We start from the raw sequence: 26,681 nt of genomic DNA, 5'->3' as shown, positions 1-26,681 counted from the left end.
GATATGAGCTGTCCGGCTAGGCAGAGTCTATGAATGGCAGCAAGCACCTTGCTTGAACTCCCTGTTATCCCCACTGAGAAGCTTTTAATTCTGGCTGGTTGCCCACTCTAGAAGTCACATCCTGTTGCATAACTCCCTTGGAGCACAGGATGGTCAGAAAACTGTATGTCAGCGTCCTCGGATGCTGCTTTTCTTCCTCAGATGCTTCTTTTCTTCCTTCCATGGAAACTGGCTGAAAACCCAGCAGATTTCTGGAAATGTGGCTGGTCTCTGCTGGGAGACGTCACAGAACAACACAAAGCTGTGATCAGGACACAGCAGGGTGTCAGTCCTGGAACTGGAGCAAAAACCTGTCTCATTCCCAGCAAGGGGGTGAACCCTGCAGCAGACAGCTCTGCAGGCCCCATGGTTGTGAGGACCAGCAATCAGTCAGGATCGTTTGTCCCTGGAGCAGAGATTCGCATTGCTGGGGAGTCTCTTTAATTTCTTCAGGGTGAGCCCAGCCCTGTTACAGGACAGAGAGCAGTTCCCTTGCTGTATAGACACGTTTGCTTCCCCAAAGGACATCTTCTCAATCACTTCTGCTCTGATGGCCCATGAAACGCCCTAAAGCTCTGAATCGAAAACACTCCCACCCAGTGCCCAATCCCTGGACTTCCCAAGTCACATCAGGAGGGGTAGCAAAGAGAGTGAATGTCATGGCAGGGCTGGCAATGTTTCCGTTTCAGGGCCATGGGAGAAGACACACTCTGGTTTTAGCATAGCAACTACCTTAGAAGGTGACATCAACATCCTGCTGCGTAAGTAAAAGTCCTTTAGAAGAGGAAGGCCCTGCCATGTTTCCTGAAGGGTGGAACCTCTGGATTTGCCTGATCTTCTCTGTGATAACACAGGTTGGCCAGGTTCCCCTGTAGGGGGAAGAAGGCTGGGTGATTAGTGTCAAGAAACAAACACCAGCTCCTCTGGCTTCAGCCCCAGGCCACTCTCCCAGATGCAGGCAGTCCCACCACGTCCTTGCAGGAACCTGCTGCACATATATAGCATGGCAAACTGGATCATTTCCTCTTTAGGTATGTGCAGAGCTGATGAGTGCTCTCGGCTGCCCGCTCCCCTCTGCCTGCTTCCCTGGGAGCAGGGGCTGCTGGATTTAGCCTTCTGCCTTCTTCCATCCACGCTCAGTGCATCAGGGCTGATGGAGAGGGGCAGGCAGGCAGCAGGTCCCTCCTTATGGACAGCTGGGTTGGAGAGGGCAGTGGTACCTGTGCTCTGCCCAGAGCCCTAGCACAAACAACAGTGAGAAGGTCTCTCCTGTCCTGGTTGCTGTTTTGGTCCTCTCTTCACAGTTTGAGTTACTGTTCCCAAGCCTTTGGTCCTCTCCTCACTGTCTGAGTTACTGCCCCCAGGCCCGTGGACATCCCAGGTGCCTCACAGAGGAAATCCTTGCCATCAGCACTCTTGAGAGCAGCCCCTTGCACAGCTCCCTATGGAAATGATGGCCCTGACATGTGGCACTCTGCACTCCTCCCATCACCAAGTGTCCAAAGCAGGACTTCATGAAGAATGTGAACCCTGAGCCAGAAAAGGCCTTTGTACTCTGAGTAACAGCATGAATCCTCTCCAGAGTTTAAGGACCTCATCCCATTACTGCAGTCCTAGCCTCTTCCCTTTGACAGACCAGTGGGTGTTCAGCCATCCCAGTGAATGTTCAGCCAACCCTTTCCCAAACCACTTGATTGGGAGATACCTTGTCTTCCTGGCCATCTCTCCCACCGCTTTGTCAGCTTCCCTTTAGAAAGCTACCATCCATGCCTCAGGAGAACATCTCCAGTCATCTGCCAGGAGTCTTCTTGACATCCAGCCTGGGCAGCAGGGACCCTGAGGCAGGCTGAAAATCTCCCATCAGTATGGTTTCCAGGTGGGAAAAGAGTTTTCCATTAAATGAACTTTTTTTTTTTCTTTCTCCTGGAAACCAGTGGTCTCCCCAAATACAGAATTTATTTTCTCATTTGCGTAGGGCACAAAAAGCCTGGAACAACCAGAAACAAATGGGACAGGGAAATGAAACTTGGAAACCTAGGCAGGAAATAGACTTCCTGCGAAGCAACAGTCTCCGAGAGGGAGGAGCAGGCATGTGGAGCCAGGGAAGAGAGGAAAGGAGAGAGGTCTGCTGTGGCATGCCACTGTCCTGCTCATCTCAGCAGAGACAAGGACTTCTGCAATGACTGCACTATGGGGGAATTGCAATAATAGAAATCCAGACCTCCAGCCCAGAGATACATAAACGCACACGCAAGAGCCAGGGGAGGGGAAGGCAGACTCCTTCACCCCATTTTCCCATGCATTGTTTTCTACACTACTTACCCAAGAGCTTCACCACAGGAAAAAAAATCCTCTGGCTGAATGTGAAAGTCAGATCTATCACGTGAGGGCAGTGACAGCCCCACAGTCGCCTGTTTCGTCCCCAGTGTGCTGGGAAACTCTTTGGTTTAGGGAAATAGGAAGCCCTGAAATAGCAGAAGCTGGAAACACGTGGCTGGCTGGGGCAGAAAGGGAGGCAGGGAGTGGAGCTGGGAGCATCCACTCCTGCCACCTCCCGTGCACAGCACATGATTTGCCCCATGACATCATTTTGTGATGAGCCTCCTACCCCTTCCCGCTCCTGCCATCACATTTTCCTCATTTCCCCATCTACCCTGTCCGATACAGGCACCTCTCCAAAGCACCAGCTGCTCCAAGATGAACCCCTGCCATGCTAGGAGCCACACTTGATCTGAAATCTGCCTCAGAGAGCACATCCAGAGAGAGGTTTCTGTGAAGGGTGCAGCCTGTTACTGTGACCTACAAAAGGCATGGCCTTGCCCTGTTGTCTAACAGAGAGCTCAGCTCTGTGCCCCTGGGGTCGGTATAAATGGAGATGATCCTCAAAAAAAAGCAACCAGCTTCTTGTCTGTCCCCACAAGGACCCTGTTAATAGAGAGACAGAGCTGCTGATCCAGTGTGGTGAGAAAGCCAACCCAGAGAAAACAGGAGGAGCCTGGACTCAGGGGCAAGCTAACCATGCAGAGGGTGATCAGGAAAGAGCCAGTGCTCTGGACCACACAAGGCTGCAGGGAGAATGCTGCAGTACCTCCTGATGCCTTATTCACCTGATATTTGCATGCAGTGTCTATCAACAGTTTGACTGACAGCCACTGCATAGCTGGGAGGCAAGAGAGATGAAGGAACACATCCAAAAAGAGCAAATTTCACGACAAATATGGAAAGAGTTGAACTTTAATATCTAAACATGCCCTACAGTGAGTAAAAAAAGACAAACCAATAGAAGCAGGACACAAAAACTCACGATACAGTCAGAAAAAGAATGTGGAGCTGGTCCTTATAACCATAAAAACATAAAAAAGTGCAAGAAGAAAAAATATTCCAAGTCCAAAGATCACTGTAAAGGATATGACTAGGCTGCTAGCCTCTGAGTGCAGAAAATCTTAGGTGATTATGTTGAAAACCCCAGCAAGGAGGGCTTTGAGTATTTGCAAGCTTAGCCCCCTTCTTGAATGTAGGCTTGGTGCCAGAGGAATGCTGACATGGTGCCGGACCCTCTTAGTATTAATTAGTTTAATTATAAGATTAATGCCAACTAAGCCAGCAGGGAGCCCCAGCCAGGACCAACTCTGTTCCTGTCTGTTCTCACTCAATCTTACCCCAACCTGGGCTGGTTGTAACCAATGTCAGCCAAAGAGCTTTGGCTAGGATGGAAATCAGGCTCCTGCCCTGTGCTCTGGAGTTGGCTGATACTGTCTTTGGCTGGGATTGCAGGAGAACAGCCCCTAAAGAAGTAGAGGGAAAGGTGGCAGGAGAAGGCCTAGAGGAACAGGATGACCTTTCCCTGCTGTTGTCCCTTGCCCCAGACATGCTCAGCCTTTGAGCGTAATTCCACCAGCTGAGAGGCATGCTGCACTCGTCCGTCCCCAGGGATGGCCAGCAGCCAGCCTCTGTCCTAGCAGGGCAGAACAATCCAGGGAAATGACCCAGTGAGATGAGGAGACAGGATGCTGCGCTGGCCACCACTGCCTGCATTGTGTCTTTGGATGCCTCGGTGATGAAGTCAGCCCCAGACTGCTACAGAGAAACATGGGATGGGGGTTGCAAGGGGAACAGCTGCCAGGAGAGAAAAGCACAAAATCTCTGTGATTGAAGGCAATCAGCTACCTCTCCTTCTGGATTTACTGGCTGAAACCTCAGCGAGGTCCTGGGGAAACTCGTCTTCTCTTGTTCAGGGACACTAATGTCCCCTGGAGGAAACGCACCCACACCACATTGTCAGTTCCAGTTAATCTGATATCGTGGTGAATGCCAGTCCTCTGGGCAATGTGGGAAAGGTCACACAGGGATTCAATGGGGACTTTTTCAGGGGTCAGAAAGAGCAGTTCCACCATGGCTGGGGAAGCCTCCCAGCCCTGTCCCAGAACCTGAGAGTGATGGTACAAGCCTCCAGGCCATGCCATAAAAACCTGGCCTACCATCTGCCTTGGTAGCCCTTAAGGATACCATGTTGTCTCCATGTACCACATGAAGGTTTACTGCCAACCCTCCCAGTGCCCTCGCCAGGGCACTCAGAGATGAGGAGAGTCCTTGGGGTTTCTTTGAGGCACTGGTGATGGAAATCAGGGCTGGGGATGTAAACCAGGAGCAAAATTACGAGCTCTGGCTGAGAGCAGGAATCTGCAGTCTGGACACACAGGCATTGCAGCCAGTCCTCCACTGTTCACCATGTGGGTGAATTTGAATACTCAAGGGGTTCAAATTAGGAAAGCCCTTCAGGCTCTGACTGGAGTAGGGATACAGTTCACATGCCCTAAAGCATTCTCACAAAGGAAGATGGTCCAGGAGAGACCCACTGCCCATTGGCCAACATCTTGATGAGATCTGTTAGAACAGCTCTGAGGACTCCTGTGCGAGCCTTAAAGAATGCCCTGAGAGGTCGCTGTGGCATGCTCAGCCTGGCTTTCTGAACACCCTACATGTGATGGAGACTTCTCGCCTCCCCAGCGGCCCATTCCAGCTTTGCTAGCCTCATCCTTGCACAGCTCTTCCTTGCAGGTAGGCTGAACCCATCATGGCAGTTGAAGCCTCTGATTTCCTGCCTTGCCCATAAAGGACCTGAAGCCATGTTCCTTTCACTTCTGGCCAGATCTGAGAGTGTTCATTCTGAACTGCAGCTCCCTTTGCAGCTCTGCACCGACCAACCAGCCTCTGTCCTGTGAGGCTTTCTCTACTGAATAGCCGGGCTGGCTGCTGCAGGGAACCCCCAGCACAGGGTGACCTGTGAAATCCCGACTCTTCTACATCCCTGCTGAGTCTCGCCATTGTTTCACATCCCTCCATGGTATCATTTTCGCACTGTGGGCTGCTGAGATCTTCTGTCTTGACAGCAGAAGCTGTGGTCAAGGACAGCAGAGAGATGATGGGACTAGAGATTCCAGGCTACATTACCCCTTTCAGTTCTGTGGAGGAAGTCTATTTCTGATGAATAGTTTCAACATGTAGAAGCAGTCAAAATCTGCCGTCATTTCCCCCCTTGCCTAAGCACAGGTTTTCCTTGGAGGAAGCAAAGCAAAACCCTACCAATCCATCTCATCCAGCACAGCAGCATGTCTTCCATCCATGGTAGGAAAAGACTAGGACCCTTGTTTCAAGAGCTGAGGATAGTTGGATTCTTTACATCTGGAGACAGGCAGGGTCACCATGTCCATCCTCCATTGGTCTCCCAAATCAACACATGTCCTGCAATCCGTTTCTGATTGCATTGAAGAGGTGGTGAAAGACAGCTAAGGGAAGCAAGTCCACATTTGGGGCATTGGGGATCTGCATTCCCTGTGAAAATATCTAGGGGTCTGCAAATGGGCAGGGGCCAGGAAGCAGCTGAGCAGGTAGAGCTAGGACCAGCAAGTACTAGCCCTGCCCTGCCAAGGCAAAGCAGCTGACAGGTCCCTGCTGTCCTGGCAGTCCTTTGCCTCTCAGCAGAGATCACCAGGGAAAGGGCCATTATCAGTCAGGGATTCACATGATGGAGACCACAACCAGATTCAGCCAAGAGTCCAGGTCATCAGGCAAGCTCATGGTCACAAGGCAGGCCCAAGGTCAGGCCAAGAAGTCAGTCCATGGCTGGACATGGCTGTAGCTGAGCAAGAGACTGGCACTCCTACAGCACAGCTGATGCAGGGACTGATGGCCCAGGGCTGAGCTTAAACAGGCTCCTGGGGCCATGGGCAGGATGTATGTGGAGGCCCCAGATGAGGCTGCTCAGGACCCTTAAGGCCTATTAGTGCCCTCTGGGCCCTGACACCTTGGTTTATGGGCAAAAGACCCTTGCAGGTTTGTAGCTCAGGCTGCAGGTTGGGGCAGATGAGATAACACCATGGCTAGCAGTGCAGAGTGGCTGAGCCTTTGGTGATCATGCCCTCACACACAAGGACACAGTTTGGGGGGACAACATAGCTCAGCCTGCAGCAACAGGGAGCTGAGCTGTGTGGCACCATGCCACACGGAGTGTGTTTGCTGCAGGCTGAGCATGGATGTGCAGACAGCTGCTCTGGCCCAGCTGATGTGTGGCAATGTCATTCCCAGCCCTTGTTCACGGATCACTGATGTTGCCACTGGTACATCCTGGAGCTTCATCTGCTGCTGTCAGGAACACATGAGTTTAAATCACTGTCCGTTCAAGAACTGAGCTGCTACAATGCAGCTGCATGTTGTTTCAGATAAAAACCCTTGTGATGAGGAGGAAACAGCTGATAGGGATCTGGAGCCTGAGTCATGACATGATCAAAGTGCACAAAGCCAGTGCTCCTTCTGACTCCCTTGGAGCAAGGGGACAGCAATATGCACTTGTTTGTTGGTTGCAGACCTGTTCAGTTCCAAAGGAGAACACAGATCATAAAATCAACACAGGATAAGCTGGGGTCTTGGGAGGTGAGGAATGATGAGCTGTTCTTTTGAAGGGGAAATATGTGAAATACAAAGAGATCTGCTTCCTGCCCTCTCACACCTCTCTAGCTCCAGTTAAAAAGCATGCTAGAAAATAAGTTTTTAATTCAGGATCTAAAAGGGCCCCACATCTCCCCTTCCCATAAGCATGGGAAGATTCCCCTAAATCACACAAGAGGGCTTGTCAGAAAAGAAAGGAAGCAGCAGGCAGCATCCCCAGGGCTAGGTTATCTCCTAAAAATAGTTACAGCATCTTGCATCATCAAGGCCAGCCTGAGTGTCTGGGCAGCCAGATACTTCCCTCCCACAAATGGATGTGGCTACTTCCCAAAACACAGCATGGCACAGAAATCCCCAAGCCAGAAAGTGCATGCAGCCCAGACAGCGCCATGCAAATGTCCTCACTGGGCTGCAGCTGTGCTGGGTTCCTGGTAACCCCACTCCCTGTGCCTGTGTGGGCCACAGTGCAGCCCACTCACATCTGGCTCCCTGGCCCAGACAGAGAATGCCTGGGTCTGTCTGTCCCCACCAAGAAAAATGCCCCAAAGGAGGTGCAATGACACGTGCAGAGATGTCACTGCAGTAGGGCTGCTGGATGAGAACACACCCGCCAGAGCTGGTGGAGGTGCTGTCAGCCCAGTGGGAATTGAATCAGAGCAGGGCTATGCAGTCTCACTGCTGGAAAGGAGCAAAGAGCTACGGTTACATGTAGATGAGGGAGAAGTTTTGGTGAGACTACTGAGTTTCTGTCCCAAATCTTTCCACATTTAGACAGTGAGCTTCTCTTGCCACTTGATGTTAAGCTAAGCAAGAGCAACAGTGCTTTGCCTCAGTGTCCTGGGGGAGAAATTCCTCCTATGTTCCTTTCTCAGGGTCTATCCAGCCCAGCTGGGTGTGAAGAAGAAAATTCAGCCAATAATATAATTTGTTTAGGGGATGCAGCACTCAAATCAACTCTGAAAGCTCTCTTTACCCTCGCAGAGGCTGGGGAGGTCCTTCCAGATGGAAACAACTTCACTGAGAAATATCAGACCTGGGACGTGCTGAAAGGAGCATGCCCCCCCTCCATCAGCCACCAGGCACAGACAGAAGGCCTGACATTTGCATGCCACCTTCCTTCCTCCACATGAGCCTGAAGGGTGGCCTTATTTTAGCTGCAGGGCTGCCAGGGAGGTTTCTGGCTGCCCTCTGTGCAGTGAGCAAGGGAGGCAGCTCATCTCCAGCCAGCACAGATGTGGCTACAGGCCACCTCTGCTAAATCTCTCACCCCTGTGCCCCAGCCCAGGTGTTCAGGTGTACGGAACCCCAGCATATCTGCTCCTCTGGGGCCTGCCCCTGCAGCCGGAGCTGGATGCCCCCAGCTCAGCAGGACTCACCAAAGACCCTATGGAAAGAGGGCGCGGGTTCTGCCACCAGAGCAGTGCCTGCTCTTCTGGTAAATAAATGCCATATTCTCTGGAAAGACTGTGTTTGCACCTGGGCTTGTAGAAAAAGGCACGGGTAGGAGGCCTGTGTGATTGCCTCACTTCTGGTTAGCCACTTCCTGTCCTCTGGCAGCCCAGCACATGCTATTCTTGCTTCTAAGAAAATGAGAAAACGGTTACCAGGCAGCAGACCCACACCATAGCGAACGTGTGGCTGGAAGCAGTGCCAGCAGCGCACGTGGCCCTGTGTAGACACTGCATGCCTGTTCTGATCTGGCTAGGGCTGGGTTTCTCCCCAGCCAGCTTCAGTGGGACAGGGGCCTGCAGCATGCTTTCCCTGTCCTCTGCTACCCATGCCCCAACCCAGCAAGGAGGGCTGGAGTGGAGATGGCACCCCCAGGAGCACTGAGAACCCCAATTTGCTCTCTGCTAGACCACCAGCCCCTCTTCACATCGTGTGACCAACCTGGAGTGGGGGGGTCTCTCCCCATTTTGGGTCAGACTGGGACCAGGACATGGTGCCTTCAGTCCCATCTGGCTGGGCTGGTAGCCCCCGGTTTGTGCCATATCACCCAGCCTACATTGGGTGCAAAGTGACACACAGCAGGGTTGCTCTGGGGCTGACCATGCCCAGCTCCTCCAGCACCCTCAGCTCTTGGTGCCTCAGGCCCTGCAGAGCATGAATCCCTATCCTGGCAGGCCCAGTGCAGCTCTGGGGACCCTTTGCAGAGCACCACACAAAGTACAGCTCAGCCTCACTGCTCCCAGGGCTCGCTGGCCCTGGTCCAGTCTCCTTCGAGCTGGCCTGAGGGAGGAAGTGATGCATCTCAGGACGTGCTTGTTAACACTGGTTATTTTTGCAGCATCCCCACCACAAATACATGAAAGGGACATCTGACTCTCTCCTCTAACTGCCTCTGTCAACCTCAGACCCCCTCTGCTCTTATATTTTAAGCTACTTAGTGGAAGGTGGCTGGAAGGCAGCAGCCGTCCCAGGCTGGGCAGCCCTTAGACAACCATATTCCTTCAGGCCAGCAGATGCTGTAGCCCCCCTCTCAATGCCTCACTGCCCTCTGTCACCCAAGTGACTCCCAAAACCCTATCCAGGGTCCCCAAGAAAGGCCTCCCCCACCCCCATCCTGATGGAGGAGCTGCTGGAGGGACCATGCCTGTAGAACTCCGAGCACAGTAGGAAGGTCAGCCCACTGAGCCCTTAGTGGCACACTGGGATGTATCACCACCCCGAACTGGTGGCAGCTGGCAGTGATGTCTGTGAGCACACCCAAGGGTTAGGCTGGACCCCAAGCAATTGCTATTTTTCCCAGTGCAGGTTTGGCAGGAAGTTGCTGGCATTAGCTCCATGCTACCATGTCCTGATGGAGGAGGCAGGAGATGCCTGTTAGACTCCTGGGCGCAGGGTGTGAGTTGCTGCTCTTGGAGTAGTACCTCCTTTTAGTCTGACCTAGATGGGGACTTGCTTGGGATAGCTGCAGAGGTCGAGCTGCACAAGGATTAACAAAGTCCATGACTGTGGCTGGATATTTCATGCAGTGTTACACCTCCTTAGCACCACCAGCACTTGATGGCCCTTTATGCTGCTGGGCCAATGACACAAACATGAGCCAACCACACCATACTGAGAATCACACGTGGCACCGGCACTGTGGGTTGCCCATTGCTGCCCCTGGCTCTACCTTCCTTCTGGCATGTGTGGCCTTCCCTAAGCAGGCATTGGTGAGCATGTCACAGGCCCTGGAGGTGCCATGAGCCCTGGAAAGGATCCCACAGTTGTTGGGACAGTTTGGCCTTGCAGCATGGGCTACATTGATGTGGTCCACCTGACTCAAGGGGCTGGCCAGCCCATGAAACCCCAAGTGCAAACCAAGCCCCTCTCCCAGCAACACACACAACAAACAACCCCTCCATTATGTCACTGGGTCTGTTATTTTGCTACAGGGGTGTATCAGCCACAGCATATTTGGGGTTTGAATGTATTCATATATGTAGTTGCTCAGCAACATTTTCAGTCGCCTTGCTGGGGCGGGAGTTGGCAAATGGCCTCCACAGAAGGCAACCACATGTGGTTCCCGCAAAAGGAAGCAGCCGGTTCCCATGTCATGCATCACAGCAACTCAGACAGAGACACGGCTGTCAGCTGGACTGGAGGGGGGCTTTTAAAAACAACCTTCCCACGCGTGGCAGTACCTCAGTTTATGATGCCCAGAGAGCAAAAGTGACTGTGGGTGGAATAAATACCAGACTCAAAGTTAGACTGCAAGGGTGAAACCTTTGTGCAGTGACTCACAGGGAAAAAATGTCCCAAGTGACATTAGGGTCGCCCCTGTCACCAGCCACCCACTGCATGCAGGGCACAGACAGTCCCAGCAGCTCTTGCTGCCCTGACCCCTTTGATGTCAGATGGGTCTTCCCACAGAGCGGGGTGCTCTGGCCCACCCCCACCACTCAGTCAAGCATCATGGAGCATCACCTCCACCCCCGGCCCCAGTGCCTCACCATCACCTCCATCTTTCAGCTGCCCTTTGAGGGTTCAAGGGCCTGTTTGGGAGGCATATCAGCGCCCACATCTGCAGCACAAGGAGAGTTATGGCAGGAACTGCCCCCACTGTGGCCTGCCGTACCCAGGTCTCATCTAGGACTGCTTAGAAATGCCAGCTGAGCTCTAGAGTCCTGCTGTTTCCAAGGACAGCACCTGTCCAGGAGGACCAGAAGCAGAAAGGCACAATCTCATTCCATCCTGGGCTGTCTTCCCCCTCCTGAGCACCCAAGTTTGCAGCATTAACATCCATTCAGCTGACTTTGGGTCACAGTTAGGCCCCAAGCTGGCAGATTATATGACCAGCATCCTCACAGACAGCACATTTCATGAACCAAGTGGTGGGGGAGAGGCTAAAACCACCTCATTTCCTGCTCAGACACTTGCAATAGCTATGCACATTGCACTGCTCCATCGGGAAGTCACAAGGAAGGAAGGGTAGCGTCTCCAGACAAGAAGCAAGCAGGATCTCTCTGCCCTCTCCCCATGAGTTCCTCCTGCTCATCACACATTCAAGAGGCAGTTTCTGTGGAGGGTAAACCTCTTTCAGGCAGGCTGAGCACCCCTCATGGCTGCAAAATCTTGCCAAGCCAGAGGGCTGCAAACCCACATTCCCTGAGCTTTTGTTCCCAGGGTTGTTACAAGTGGCAGCAACCAACAAAACATCCCCAGGGCACATCCTTCATCAAGTGAAGTCCCTGGAGCAACATCTGTATATGGTGTCATCCACAGACACCCCAGCCTTTCCATTGGGAATAAAACCATGGCTGTTAATCTGGTTCTATGGCAAGGGGTCTAGCTCTCCTCTTGTTTCTTTAGGTCAGTCAAGAAATACTCCCCGAGATGTATCTTTAGGGTAAAGCAGTGGCTTTCAAGAAGAGAATCAGGCCTACAAGTGTTTCTCCCAAAGCTGGGGGATGTGAGCCTGAGGCACAAACAAGCCATGCTGTAAAACAGCACAGCAGCCAAACTAGCCTGACATAGCATCAGGCCTCCCAATGCACAAGATCCAAGCCCCGAGATGCTGCAGAGTACATCTCTCCACAGGGCTCCCACAGCCACCATGGGTGCCCTGCAAAGGTTCAGCCATGCCTGGAAGAAGGTCCTTGGGAGCTGTCCCAACCAGATGACCTATACATATTGCTATTACAGTCTTGTAGACATGAGGCGCCTTCCTCAGACACTCCAGCCCACCCTGAGGGATAGGGCACTAGGCTCCCTCTTGGCAGCCACCAGCTGGTGTGGGACCTGACCCCATTGGCATGTCCAAGGAGGGAGTAGGGGAATACCAAATGCACTTGGAAGTGGTCCAGGCTCCACAGCACCCCAGGGCATCCTCCCACTGGAATTGGGTGGAGGCACTCTTGGCCAGCTGAGGAACCAAAGGGGCCAGGGTCATCTCTCCCCTAGCAGAGATGGAGTTGGAAAGGAGTGGAAAAGGAAGCCTGTGCTCCAGGCAACATCCACCCAGCCCACCCCACCCTGGCTGGCTTCCCCATGCTGCCCCAGAGCCCACACAAAGGGACATCTGAGCAGCTGCATTGGCCATTTACCCATCCTGTTCCCTTCCTGCAGCTCCTGATGAGCCCTCCAGCTGTTCAGCTCCAGCCTTCCTCTCCCCTGCCTTTCCAGCAGGATCAGGACTGAGGTAAGGTGGATCCAGCCCCATTAGAGCAGCCTGGCTCTTCATCTCCTGAGGTTTCCCTAGGGAACCCAAGCTCAGCAGGACTGGGGCTTTCCATGATCCCAACAGGGAAGGACACTTCCCCAGAGGGATGCAAGGAAGCAAGAAGGGTTTAAAGTCCTCAGGGCCCATTGGGCAGGGCTCTGCTAAGGCCTCCCTCAGCATCTGCCACACAGGCTGACTCTCTGTCACTCTGTTCATCCACCCACTTCTTCCAGGGACAGAAGTCAGAGCAGGTCAGGTGGAGGGCAATGGCTCAGGGACAAGTTAACCTAGCCTCCCCAAGTTCCACCCCAGCCATATGCAGGCAGTTTGACCCCCAAACACTGTGCTCTGGTCCTTCCTTCTACCACACTCCTTTCACCCCCCTCCTCTTCATGTGGAGAAAGGCTACTTAATGCAGTCTTCCAAAGCCTTTCCCCGAAAGATCTCACCCCACACTGGATGTCAGCCACCAGAGATGGTGCAGCACTCAGCCCTCCTATCTCAGCAGCCTGTGGTTGCCCTGGGCTGCACAGGCATCCCTTCTCCCACTGCCCTCCTCCTCATACCAGCATTGCTCCCACCCTGCCTGCCCCACAGCTCCAAGCAGTTCAGGAGAGGAGGAGAATGCATGGGAACAAGCTGGACAAAAAGACAGGCAAATGCAGAGACTTAAACTTCTATTCATAAAATATACACCATCTGTACACTGTGCAGTGCCATTTTTACAGTATTTACAGCAACAGTCAGGGCAGGGGCACTTGGCATACAGGCAAGGGCCTTATCTGCAGTTATCCAGGCAGAGCAAAGGGCCAGCAGTAGATGTCATTGCCTGTGACAAATACCACCATAAGAATAGGCTTTCCTGAACCAGGAGAGGACACCAAGGTGCCAGTGAAGTGCTGCAGGCAGTTCTTCCCCAACATCAGCCATAGTTTCTCCCTCTGGCCTCAGAGGCAGGAACCTCCCAAATCCACTGGATCACAGCAGCTGGCCAGCCTGCTTGTAGGGCAAAGCTTTGCACCCTCACCAAGAGCTATTCAGATCTCAGGGCTGGCCAAGTCCTGCCCTACCCATGGGAGCAGAGGCTTAGCTAAGCTTCAGCAGTCACCTGTGCCATTTCCAGTGGTCACCAGCCAGCAAACACCAGCAGATCTCCTGGCAGTCCCAAAGCAGTGCTGAAGACAGGGCTGCTCTGTGGCTGCATCCACACCACCACAGAGGAGCAGTACAGCACCCTCAGCCTTCCATTGCTCCTGCTGGCAGCCTGCCCAGCACAGACACCAGGGCCTGGGGGTCCTACTCCTGCCTCTTTGGGCCCTGGCATCCTGCCTGTCTGGGAGCCATGAACCCTGCAGCAGGGGAGTGCCTACAAAGCATGGGGAGCCCTCCTAGAAATCAGCTGGAGCAGTGAAACAGAATGGTGACCATCCAGCTCAATCAGTCTCAGTTTACCACTTGCAAGTTTAGCACTTGCTGTTCAACTTATGCTCAGCAAGACACCCCCCCCCATCCTCTTGAAGATGGACATTCTCTGGCTGGTGGTCAGACAAGCTCTGAACACACAAAACTGCCACAGATCAAAGTCCATCACTGCCAAAAGACTGGCACAAAAAGATACTCCAGACCTCACACCCCAGAAACACTCAGACACAGCATCCTGTTCTCTTGGCGCCAGTAAAGGAGGCAACTGTAAAAGCAGGTTGGAGAAGACTGCTCAGCTCAGACAAGATCAGTCCACATTCATGGTTGGGGCAATGCCAGAAGATTGTGGTTGGTGCTAGGCAGGTTCTTCCCCAGCACAGAGTAAGATCACATGGCAGGAAGTGCTGTCCTCTGCATAGGCAGTGGGAAGAAGGAGGCACAGAAACAGAGGGTACATCAGGGAGGCTCTAGGCTTATCTGCTGTGGATACTCCTCTCCAAACTCTCCAACAAAACCACAGCTCACATCTCTGCAGGACAAGCAACGGAATAAAAACAGTGAGACCATTGCAGAGAATGGCAAGGGGCTGGACAGCACAGTGAAAACCCCCACCCAGCATGACTAGCAGTGAATGCTGGAACAGAAACCTGGATCAGGTCTCTGGCTCTTGCTTGTAGTGACTCCCAGTATGACTCAGCACCCACAGATGCAACATTTCCCCACCAGCCAACTCATTTTGGACACTCAGGAGGGAAGGGAAAAAAGATACTGAGAGTCAACTCATTGTGACCTGCACAGCGTATGTGGGGAGGTGAGAGGGAAGGGGAGTTCTCACTGCCTCCAGCTTGCCACCCAGAGCCCCTTCAGAGTGGAATTGTGGCCACAGTGCCTCAGTTTCCCCAACTGTGAAGCTATGGGGACTACCCAACCTCACAAGGCTGCGGAGCTGCCTGGGTAAGCTTTCCATAGTTTAGCTACTATCTTCCCCATGGTCCCTGCTACCAAGCCCTTTGTCAGGAGGAAAGGAAGAAATCTGTTTTTTTGAAGAATGAGACCACAGTCTGCCTGTGCTTTCAGAGGGCCAGGATCCCATAGACAGATTGTTCAAGGGTGGGAAACCTAGGCTGGGCCATATCACTAGGGGAAAATACTCTTTCCCTCCATGTTTAGCTCCTCTCTTGCTGCTCAAAGGCTTTTCTTTGCAGTCAGAGAGATACTGGAGGCACAGAGCCACAGCAACAACTGTAGGTCTTCCTACAAATGCCAGTCTAAAATAGCTCTGTATAATCCACTGTTTAGTCATCTTTCCTCCAGCCTTTCATTGTTATGGCCAGCCTGGGCTTCACAACCCCAACCCCCTCTGGCAGGGCAGTACTGCCACCCCCCCCCCCTCCCCCAGCCTCACAAATTGGCAAAACTGAGGTACAAGGGAAGGAAGATGCTCAAGTAGTGGAATTTCTTCCCCAGTGAGAGAGTTTGAAGGCATGCAGGCATGATAACTGGATGGGGCCCAGAACTGAAGGAGTTCACTATGGGACCAGGATTCCACTCCTGCTGCTCAAGACAGGGTCTAACCCTTCTGGAGTGGGAATCCCAACTATGAATAATGCTGGGCAAGTCTCTTCTGAGCCAGATGATGGAGCAAAGCCCCAGCCCAGGGGTTGTGCCATGCTGGTTGCAGCCTGCCAGCATGTTTTCCTGGGACAGGAGAAGGGCAGAACATGGCCAGACCTCCCACATGGACTGGACAGGCACCCAGAGATGGAGGGAATGATTCGTGCCCTGACTCGACACCAGTGTCACAGCACAGTCAGCTCTGGAGAAACTACACTGAGATCATGAAGGCTGTCCCATGCCTGTGCCAAGTTGTGATGATCAGGGCTGTATACATACCCTCTAGCACTTTGTCCAGATCTGCAATGAACTCTTCCAGCTCCTGTGTGTCTCCAAGCTTAGCTAATGGACAGAAAGACACCCTGTCAGACCTTTCATTCTCCTCCTGCTTTAGTTTGGGTTTAAAAAGGATCCCTGGCCCATGTTTCTGATGAAAATTGCTAAAGCTGCCTACTGCTTTTATGAGTCATGTGCACATCCCTGCAGGCTGCCCAGGAACACGTGGGATGGAGGTTATGTAACAGCTGCATGTGCAACAGGGGCTGAACACTGCACAGCTCTACAATAAACCCAGCCAACTGCCTGTGAGCAGTGTCTCTGTGGGTCAATGCACCTCTTTTCCATGGGATTACAGCCCATATTTGTATCAGGACACTGAAGGCACCGCAGATAAGCAATGTTGAATCTTTCAAAGCAGTTCAGCACTGTCAGGCCCTGGACTCCTGCATTCACATAGGGCTTAATACCTGATCTAGCAGGAACCTTCTCTAGGGCCAGTATGTTCCCCTCCACATACACACAGGGGTTGCAGATCAGAGCTGGGAGTTACGGGGCTGAGGAGCAAGCAGTTTTACCCAGAACACTGCCTGAGGGCAGCATGGAAGGGAAATCCCCAGGACTAATTCTGACCTAAAGACACAGGACATCCCCACCACCACCAGAACTAGACTTCTTCAGAAGGAGCTTCACCCCCCTTCTCCCAGCCCATTTAGCTCCAAACGCTGGAGGCTGGGACACTCCCAGAAGGTATCATCCAGAGCAGCACCCTGAAACCCAGCCAAGGGCAATTCAGGCTGAATATCAGGGAAAACAGAAAGGCAGGACCGCATCCTCCCACTCACATGAGGTAAGGCAGCAAGGTTAGAGTTGGATCAATGCATAGCGGGAAGAAAACTAGGGCTTAAGTTCCCTGCACTGTCTAATCTCCACAAGATGCTGCCCTGCCTGGGATCCCCTGGATGGGATGCTGGGTCAGTCTAGTCCTCATTGGTAACATGCCAGCCCAGTTTCATACCTGTTGCAGGATCCAGCCAGGGCCTCAGATCCCCTTACCTCCCCAAATCCTGCAATGCAGCACAGGCATGCACACACACACACACCTCACAGGGCAGGTGAATGCCTATTGCTGCTGAGCCAGGGAGGGATGATCTCAAGGTGCTAGGTATGGGACTTCCCTTATTGCTTTAGACACCCCTCACACCAAGCACACACACCCCTAAGGAAACTCTGGCAAACAGCCTTTCAGACATATTTCAGCCTTACCTTTAGAGGGATAAGCATTAGCAGGAGCATTGAGATCCTCCTCACTGGAGTTTAGACTGCTTCCTGGGGATGTGCTGGTACCTGTGGATGCAAAGCATCAGTCATTGTCCAAGGCCACAGGTTGCAGGACCAAGGACCTAGTTTGTACACAGAAGAGAATCCCCAGTTCACCCACACTCTTGACCAGCCCATCTGCACTTTTGCTACAAGGAGTGCTTAGAAAAGGGAACTGTGCTTTTCTACCAGGCCTCATAGCATCAGAAGTTCCCTGGGCACAGCCACGGGGAATCCCTGGGGTTAGTACAGAGAACAGGGAAGATCAGAGGGAAACAGTTATCTCAAGCCTGGTGCAGTTCTGTAGCAGCCAAGCCAGCAGAGAAAGTGCCAGCAGATACTGACAGGCACTGACCAAGGAAACTAGATCCAATGGTCATCGCAGCCCTCCCAAAGCCCAGTGTTACTCATACAACCCTCAAGAGATGAGTCAGATAGACAACTCAAAGGCTGAATCAGCAGTAAGCTTAGTGGTTTACCACGGAAGAACCCCAGAGCTCTCAGTTGTTCCATCCTGACAGCCAAACTATCCTCCCACAGGGCTCCTTGTTGCTCAGCCACAGACTCACTCTCCAGCTCATCAATGCCACTGTCGTACACACTGTGGCCTGCTTTCCTCTTCAGGTCCTCCAGATGCTGTTCATATTGACATGCAGGGCCCCTGTCAAAGTCTTCAATCACCTCATCAAACTCCCGCAACAGGTCACTTAGGTCATCTGGCAGTGCTGTGGGACAAGAAAAAAAACAGACTCAGGTGTTTTGGACAGGCACAAGGCAAACAACCCCAGCCAAAACCGTCAGGAGCAATAACAGGCTGGTGACAGAACAGGCACAGGCTCTGGACCACAGGTGAGCTGAGCTGCTCCAATAGCTTTGCAGAGGCAGGGCAGAAACTCTTGTTTGGTGCAGCAAGCTTGGAATTGGCATTTTCCCTCACTTTCCCGGTAGAGCTCTGAGCACATCCAAATCCTTGGAAAGCTCAGCAGTCCTTCCAGCTTATCCTACTGCTGAGCAGGAGACATCCCAGTAAGAGCTAATCCTGGGCTGGCAGCAGGCAGCTCCTGCCTACTAAAGTTCTGTATTTCCCCACCCCACTCCCAGTCAGGTGGATGGGGCAAGGCCAGAAAACAAAGAACAGACCAAAGAGCCTTGTTTTCAGGAAGCTTCTGTCTCCCTGGTGCAGGGAACAATCGTTCCAGGCCAGTGCCCTGTGGGCAAGAGTTTTGGTCCTGGACCCAAGGCAGCAGTGCCATGAAAGGACCTGTTGACTTCTGGTGGCTGCTCCATAGGGATATGTCACAAGAATTTCCACAAGGCAGACTCCATCCCCACCTGAAGACAGGGAGACTCCAGCATACACAAGCAGAGTCCACCTCACCAGACCCCCTAGGCCAGACTGGCCTGGCTGGAAAAGCCAGAGAGCCCCCACCTGTACCTCCACCTCATCTTGGGGTTCTGCCCCACAAAGCCTGGTCCTGGGAAGGGAAGGTTGGGGCAGTGCCACTGCAGAGAGCTGAGAACAGCGCTGCCTTCGAAGGAGAGCTAGGCAAGGACCAGCCCTGATCACAGGGCACCTTTGAAAGGCAGCTCATGGACAAGGGCCACCAGAAGCATGTTCACAGCCCAGGTGTGCTGACAGAGCACAACAGGAAGATTTGGTGTGGTCTCAGATGGCACACATTAGGCCAAAAGGCCCAGCCAGATGAAGATAAGGTCAAGGTGGAAAGCCAGCTGGAGAGGGAAGGCTTGATCTTTGCTTTGCAGCTTTCAAATCACATCCTTCTTCCAGAGCAAACAATAGGCACTGTGCTGGGCTTGCTTCCGCTGGGCTTTTCTTGACAAGAGTCATTGCAAGGAAAAAAAAAAAAAAAAAAAAAGGAAGATGCACGTGCAAGTCCCCTTCAAGGGCGAGGTGCAGGGGCACTCAAGTGGGGCGGGCTCTGTGCAGAGGGGCGCCGGCACGGGACACACCCAGGGCGCCTGCCTAGCGCAGATTAGGGAAGGGGCAACCCCCGCACGCCCGACGGCGCGGCCGGTCCCGCGGCACTGACAGCTAAGCGGGCGGTGGCACTCACCGGCGGCGGGCTCGGCGGCCATGGTCCCGGCGACGGCGGCAGCAGCAGGAGGAGGAGGAGGAGAAGAGGAGGAAAAGACACTGCAATCCCGACCCCGTCACGATCCGGACAGCAAAGCAGCACAGCCCGACGGAGCGCGGCAATTTTATACCGGCGACCCCGCCCCGTGCGCCGCTCCGGGCCAATCAGCGGCGGGGCGGGGCGGGGCGTGCTCGCGCGCGGCGGGCCGCGGGGCCGCGCTCCGGGCGGGGCGGGCCCGGAGACGGGGCGGGCGGGAAGGGGAGGCCTGCTCCTCACGGCCGCCCGGGCACTGTGGGGTCCGCTCCAGCCCTCCTGCTCAGCTCCTTTTCCTCTCAGGTCGCCCCTTGCCTTTCTGCTCAGTCCACCCTCAGATCTTAGCCTCAAATTTCCTATTAGGCGCTCTGTTTCTCCATGCATCTCGCTCAAGAGCTTGAAGTCTCTTGAAATGCAAAATGAGTTCTCCATGTTGTGTTCCCTTGCTTTCAGCCAAGCTTGCCTCCTTTGCTCAGGGCTCACCCCTCGTTGATGCTTTCTGCGGGCTCAAGTTCCCTCAGTATGTGAGAGTTTGTTTCTCAGTTTCTTTCTCCTGTGCTTTAACCTCTTGTGTCCGCTTGCCAAAGGAAAGCACCGGCTGCCTAATCCAATCTTGTAGTCTACAATCATTTCTCCCTTTGCTTTTAACCTCTAGGTGGCTGATATTTGTGAGTTGTCATGAAGACGCAGTGTGGACCATGTGCTTGGATTTTTGCCATAACCTTGCCGTGACCTACAACAAGACTGAAGGGATATGTTCACCCACTACAGGGGTGCATTTGCTTCTCTGCACTCCTGACTTGCACATCTTCTTCTCCTACCATGAATGAACAGCCATCAATACATTCTGACCTTGCGTTTGCATTAATACAGTAACTGTCTGGGTTGGAGACAAGGGGGGGAATGGGGGCAGTGTGCTCCCTAACTCTAATCTGTTGGTTTAGAAATGGTGAGTTCAGGTTATGATTGCTTTTTACAGAGGTTGCATTCCCCTAACTGCCTAAAATATCTTTAGAGTCTTCCAATAGATCTTTTCTGTGGAGGGATATGTGTGTTAAAGATAACTCTGTTGGAAGTCCTAGGTATTTTAAGGCCAAATCCAAATTTAAGGACCACTGTTTAACTGAGGGGAAGGAGCTGAAAGCTGGTTTGTTCTCTCTAGGTTTAGGATGATCAGTGGTTTTGACTTGGTAGACAGTTTCAATCCACACTGCATTGGTGGATTCTGGAGTCAGTCAAGAGCTGTGGAATGCTTTTTGACAGCCCTGAATCGTCAAAGTGAACACCCTTTGGGAGGGTGAGCATATCACAAGAGGAGATTGTAGTCTGCAGAGAACAAAACAGAATCACAGAGGGGCTGAGGTTGGAAGGGACCTCTGGAGATCATCTGGTCCAACCCCCTGCTCAAGCAGGGTCACCTAGAGCACGTTGCCCAGGACTCTGTCCAGACTGTTTTTGAATATCTCCAAGGATGGAGACTCCACAACCTCTCTGGGGAACCCGTTCTAGTGCTCAGTCACCCTCATAGTAAAAAAAAGTTTTTCTTACGTTCAGGTGGAACTTCCTGTGTGCAGCGCTTCTGTGTTTTCTAGCTGGGCTGTTTTTGTGGGTTTGGCTTTTATTCCTTCTGTACATAACTGTCAGTTGATGCTGACACCTTTGTGGCTCTGGATTTAAGGCTAGAAAGGAGAGCTTCTCTCCTTCAGTTTTACTTGTGTTTTTTCTGAGTTAAGAGGTCTGCTTCTGGATGACGCTCTGGAACACATTCCCATTAACAACAGCTGCAGCACACACCACTGTTCAGCTCAGTGCTGAGTAACTTTGGCAGCAACAATTGGCAAATAGAAGAGATCCTCAGCCATTAAGCTCTGGCTTGTTGCTTGTTTAAGTGACACCAAAAAATACTAGAACATCATCCAGAGATGTTTACCTTGTGACTGTTTCCTCACTGTGCCAGGGACCCCTCAGTTTTCTTGTCTCAGTAAATATACACCTGAGAGCAGAGGAGGGGATTCACTGCCCATCACTGTTAATTGCTGATTTGCAGATGGGGACAGTACTCTGTCATTGTGGTTTGATTTCTGCAAAACCTAGCCACCCATGTGGGTTCCAGTAGGTATAAAAGACAGTTGATTGCCATCTTGATGGCTGTAGCATGCCAAGCGTTACATGGTAGTAGAGTCTAGTTCATTGTTGCAGCTGGAGGTTATTTTTACTGTTGATTTCCATTTTTTAATGTTTGGCTAAACATACCAATAAACTGCTGATGTCAGCAGCATTTCTTTGGTGTCTCTAATTCTTTTGACCGCAAGGTTGGGCAGAACATGATTTCAGACCTCACTATACAGAACCTACATTTAGAAGAAATTGCTTTTTGTCATTTGAGATGATTACAGGAAGCAGTATTAGAGCAATGTCTCCCACTACGGTGGAAGTGACCAAGCTCTGATTTGCTGTGCCCCTGTAATCTCCTGTTCTGGGATTTTCACTGTGAATGACACAACCTGGTAGGAGCTGGAAACCAGCCCCCAACGACAGTTCCTCTCTTGCTGGGTAGCGAGGGGTGCTGGCACTCAGCCAGCTTTGGGTTGTTCCGGATCTTTTTTTCATACTCTAAAAGCAAGAAAAAAATTACACAATTAATTTGTGTTCCACACTGCCCTTGTTGCCAGTTAGTCCTCTTGAGCTGATGGCTCTTTTCAGCTTCAGGTGTACTCTCACTGACTTTTTAGGTCCTCTCAAACGTGTTCAGGTATTGATCCCTCAGTACTCAGCACTGCTTAGAAAGCTTGGGGCACTGTTATTTGCTACATGAGTGTCACCCCTTTTCTCTCCAGATTTAAACCTTCACACAGTTTCACTAGCCTCAAAAATACAAATAAAGCAATACTTTTCTTAAAATTGGAGGGACTTATTTTGAGTCATTTAAGTTCTTTCCATTTACCATGGGAGCTGGACTTGATGAAGTGTTAAGTGATGCTGTGCACAATGCTTACCTACATGCGTATCCTTATCATCAGTGTAAGGAAGACACATAGCTTAAAAGAAAAAATCCTCATATCTTTGCTGGTGGCTATACTATCATGTACTTGTTCGTGAATCTGAGTAACTTGTTGCAAGATATTTCCTGTTTTACCTCTATTGCTGGTGGTGCCTGTGGGACCTTGTTCCTGTAAATGTTGGTAAAAGAGTATTCTTATAAAGCTGTTAAACAGTGATTAGGTCTTGAAAACTGTGTAGAGAGCTCCTACTTTTGCTTACCTCCCTGGTAACTATTGTCTGCTGTATCTTAAAGTCTTGTGTCAAGTATGTCTTGGCTGTAATGCTTCCCTTTAAAGCAGACAATCAAAGTGAATTTGAAAGCTTTTAAAAAGTTATTAAGTGCCTTGAATTCAAATATTGGCATTAATAAAACAGATTCCCTAGAAGACCCCTAAACTTGCCTAGCTGTAAAAATCCCTCCAGTGATGAGTGGTCTGAAATGTTAGTGGTGTTAGCACTACCGACCGACCAACCAGCAAACCAACAACCACCCACTACAGCAAACAACCTCCATCCTGGCACCTGAGGTCTGGGAGCATCTGGACAGAAACTTTCAGATTGTTTTAAAATATGAAATTATGGAGGCTTGCAAATTTAGGCTATTTTTTTTAGCTGGAGGCAGGGGATGGGGGGAAGAGGGGAAAAGAAGCCAACGATAACTAAATCTGAAGCCTAACAAAAGCTGAACAGATTTGCCAGGACCTAGTTATACTTTTATCCTTAAATCTTATATCTATATAATTTCTAAAGGGCAGGCCTACTTGGCCAGTACCTGCGCAGGTACAGAGCAGTGTCAATGCTTCATGAATGATGTCTCTTTGCTAATGACTTGTAAAGTGCTGTTTATTTTGTCAGGCTGAAATAAAACAAGTTATAAACGAATGCTTGTGCATGGTAGTAGGTGAGAGATGGTGTGCTTTTGAGAGAGAAAAGGTGTATGTGTTGCTCTCTAGAAAAACGTTTGTAAGATTGGGTATGGGTACATATTTCACGAAGGAACGATTAAGTACTGAATGGCAATGACTAGTCAGCGGTGCAGTGTTGCCCTCAAGTGGAGATTTTAGCAATATCCTAATTTTCTATATCGTCCTGCACTAAGCACTTCTGAAGTTTTGTGATGGGCTTCAAGAAAAGCCCATACAACCACAGTGATTTTTACCTTTTGTGCAGTTTAAAAAATAAATAAATAAATAAAAATTGAAAGGTGGATTGGGGTAAGATGGGTATGTTACCTGATGAACCCTGAGTAATTGCCATCTCCCGTCCTGTGTTAGGAAGTTTGGAAAACAAACTTTAAAAGAAATCTTCTTGCTAAGCAATGAAAATAGCAACCTAGAGTTTCAGCATACCCTCATGTTTGGATTATCATGTCCCTTGGACTGAATGGTATTAACTGTATCTTCAGGTGTACCTGCTTGGCACAGTCACCTGACTTCTTTACATCTAAATTATTGCCTCCTTTACCGTGGAAGCTCTATTAAGCCAGTCAGCCAGGTTATGATTTTCACATTTTCCCAAATCCTTCACCATCACTTGGAGATCACTAGAAGTAACAAGCAGGAGTTACAGTCTGGGATTTTATACTACTCATTCAGTCTCTTCATTGGAAAACTTTCTCCACTACACCCATACTAGCAGGGATATCGGTTTCCTATAGGTCAGGTCGTTCCAGATGTCCCTATTCAAAGCATCATTATCACCATCAGCCAAGGTCTACTAGTCTACAGACCCAAATGAGCCATCCCTTACTACTGAGGCTATCTGAGCGTTTTTGAGTTGTTTTTGTAGCTTCTTATTTTAATTCACAAATCACCTGTGATCCCTTCTCATCCTCTCCAGTTCCCTAAAGTGATGAACCCTTGCAATCCACCCACTTGCTCCTCTGATTGCTCTGGTGACTCCTGTGTAGTTGTGACTACACAAGTTTACAAATCTGGCATATGAGCTTGCAGTTCGTCAGTACGAATCTGCAGCTTTTGGTTGTTCTACTGTTGGTGTTGTTCATCTGTTTGCTTTACCTCTGCTAACAGTCAAGTATTCTCCCATATGTGACTTGACTTTTCCGCTTTTTGGAAGGCGTGCCAGAGGAGCTGCACAGCAGGTGCCACCCTTTCTCTCCTTCCACTTTGTACAATGTACAGTATTTGTTAAAGACATCCTCTAAATCAGACACATCATCTGGCAGAGCTTTCTCAGTCCAGGACTAGGTCTCTGCTCTTTCTGATCTATGTCCGGATCAGGGTACAAATCTCCACCACTAGTTCCTTTACCTAATTTCCTCTTCAAAATACTTCTTATCAATTAATCCTACAGAACCTGTCAACACATTTCCAAACGCAGCCTTCTGCTAGGCTCAACTGGCATCCAAGTGGTACACAATCAGGATTCCATGGATTTCAAAATTTTCAGTTGCAATCACTCACGAAGAACCTACACACTACACATTCACAAATAAAGCAGACCTTGGGCCTTCTGACCCCACTGCTACTCCAGACAACTATCAGCCCTAAGGATCCAACCAATTACTATCTATCTCCAGAACAACAAGTTTATGAACCCTACTTGACAAAAACCTCTTACATTCTCCACTATTTAAATATAGGGAAATTTGTGTAATAAAACCCAATGAGAAATCTTATGGAAAGGGAAGATTATATTAATTTACAAAAGCTCTAAACCATGTCCTGAGAGCAGAATCTTTCTGTATCAATACAGGCCATTCTTTTAACCTTTTGCTCTGCTCTTTCTTCCTGTGCTTTCACACACATTTCCATTTATACTTCACTCATACCAACCTTAGTATTTCTATTACAGATGTCTGCACTAGGAGCTGCTCACTGCTTTTCTGTTCTATGCATCTCTCAAGGCTGTGCTTACAGATGCTCATGCCACATGACTTTTTCTCTAACGAACACTCTGCTATAGAGCAGTCCCTGAAGGCCCAGGGCTCAGCTCCCCTCCACATCAGCCTGCCATGGTGCAGCCACAGCTGAGCACTGCCCTGCTTCCCACGTGGGCTGGAGGGACTGGGTGCTCTCCAGCTAGCCCCATGGGACAAATCCCCCCCTCACCTGCTGTGGTGGCACAGGGACTGCACGCATATCAGCACCCACAGTCTCGCTCCAGCAGGCAGTTGCCCCTGCCAGTCTCCATGCACTGCAAAACAGACAGAGGGGTGAGAGGGGTCCTCAGCTTCTCCCAAACCAAGGATCCATCTCCATACTCCCCCTCAGGGGGGGGCACAGGAGAGGTGTCCAAGTGTTGTGTGTTCCCTTTTCCCTCATATGGAATCAAGTCAGAGCCAAAATTTATTAGAACATCTTTTCCTCATTAGGGTGTTACTATTAACAGACTCCAGCTGTTATTACCAACAGGAGATAACTACACTCTCACAACACACTTGCTCATTCGTATGGGTCATGCCCTTGCCCTCAGAGCTATGCAGGGACAGCAAGGCCCAGGATGCTGACCCTGGCTGCCTGAGGAATGGAGAGTTGCACCAATGTGCCAGAGGCTTCTAGGAAGGCGTTCAGAAAGTCCCTCAGGATCTGCTCTTCACCAGGTGCAGGTATAATCCCATAGTCCGTCTGCACAGAGCAGTCACTGTCATTGCCTCCTTGGATTTGGTCTGGGTTATGCAGCGACTGTTGATGTTAGTGTGCTGGTGGCCTTGGACAGATTCAGCAGACTCGTGATGTCCTGAGTTTATCAGTTCTTGCAGATTCAACAGCACAGCTAGTCCCTAGAGTTTATCAGTTCTTGGGAGACTTCCACCCACTATCTCTCAGCACATACTTTTCCTCTCTTCAGTCTGTTGTTTTCTGAGAACTATTTCTCCACCCACCCCAACCATACCCATTCATGGAGAAAGGACCTCTAGGACACAAGATTTCACCCCTGAGCAGCACAGCCATGAAGGTGCAGTACCTTGTGACAGGTACCAACTGCTGGACACATGGCAAAGAAAGGCTCGTGCATTTGCAGATAATCCTCTTGATGCTGCAAGGGGTGGCCAAAGCCATGGCACCGTTAGGGCGGCGTGGGGCACACCAGATGAGCCATGGGGTCCCTGCTCACAAACAGGGCTGGACACCAGCATTGCTGGAGCACATGTCTGCACTGAGGTGCCAAGTGATTCCCTCTCAGCATGACTGTTGGACAAACCAGCCCAGCTCTCCTCAGACTGCTGCCTGGCTGCTCCAGGCAGAAGACACTGAGGGAACAGGGCTGCAGAAGGGCAAGTCCTG

The 26,681-nt window shown here is 51.0% G+C and overlaps 1 protein-coding gene and 1 long non-coding RNA gene across 3 annotated transcripts; one reads left to right on the top strand and one right to left on the bottom strand.

Moving 5' to 3' along the window:
* Positions 1-13,291: 13,291 nt before the first annotated feature.
* On the bottom strand, positions 13,292-19,452 carry LOC106484097 (regulator of cell cycle RGCC). Its single transcript, XM_067304092.1, has 5 exons — positions 19,339-19,452; positions 17,833-17,988; positions 17,210-17,290; positions 15,947-16,009; positions 13,292-14,582 (listed from the first exon to the last, which is right to left on the bottom strand). The coding sequence occupies exons 1-5, from the start codon at positions 19,358-19,360 to the stop codon at positions 14,575-14,577; spliced, it is 330 nt and encodes a 109-aa protein (XP_067160193.1). The 5' UTR covers positions 19,361-19,452; the 3' UTR covers positions 13,292-14,574.
* Positions 19,453-19,629: 177 nt separating this feature from the next.
* On the top strand, positions 19,630-21,667 carry LOC136993270 (uncharacterized). Of its 2 annotated transcripts, none has more exons than XR_010885519.1 (2): positions 19,630-19,912; positions 20,048-21,667. It is a non-coding gene; the product is annotated as an uncharacterized lncRNA (long non-coding RNA). The 2 variants fall into 2 exon arrangements; XR_010885520.1 differs by having other exon boundaries at positions 19,633-19,695.
* The last annotated feature ends 5,014 nt before the right edge of the window (positions 21,668-26,681 follow it).

This window comes from Apteryx mantelli, chromosome 13 (assembly GCF_036417845.1).
Source record: "Apteryx mantelli isolate bAptMan1 chromosome 13, bAptMan1.hap1, whole genome shotgun sequence".
NCBI classification, from domain to species: Eukaryota; Metazoa; Chordata; class Aves; order Apterygiformes; family Apterygidae; genus Apteryx; species Apteryx mantelli.
This window is presented reverse-complemented; position numbering and strand designations above follow the sequence as displayed.

Bases quoted from the DNA above. Each gene is read 5' to 3' on its own strand.
- LOC106484097 (XM_067304092.1), bottom strand. From the start codon at position 19,360: ATGGCCGCCGAGCCCGCCGCCG. The intron at 17,989-19,338 runs GTGAGTGCCACC...CTTGTCCCACAG, and splicing joins GGCCGCCGAGCCCGCCGCCG to CACTGCCAGATGACCTAAGT. The intron at 17,291-17,832 runs GTGAGTCTGTGG...TTGCATCCACAG, and splicing joins TGGCATTGATGAGCTGGAGA to GTACCAGCACATCCCCAGGA.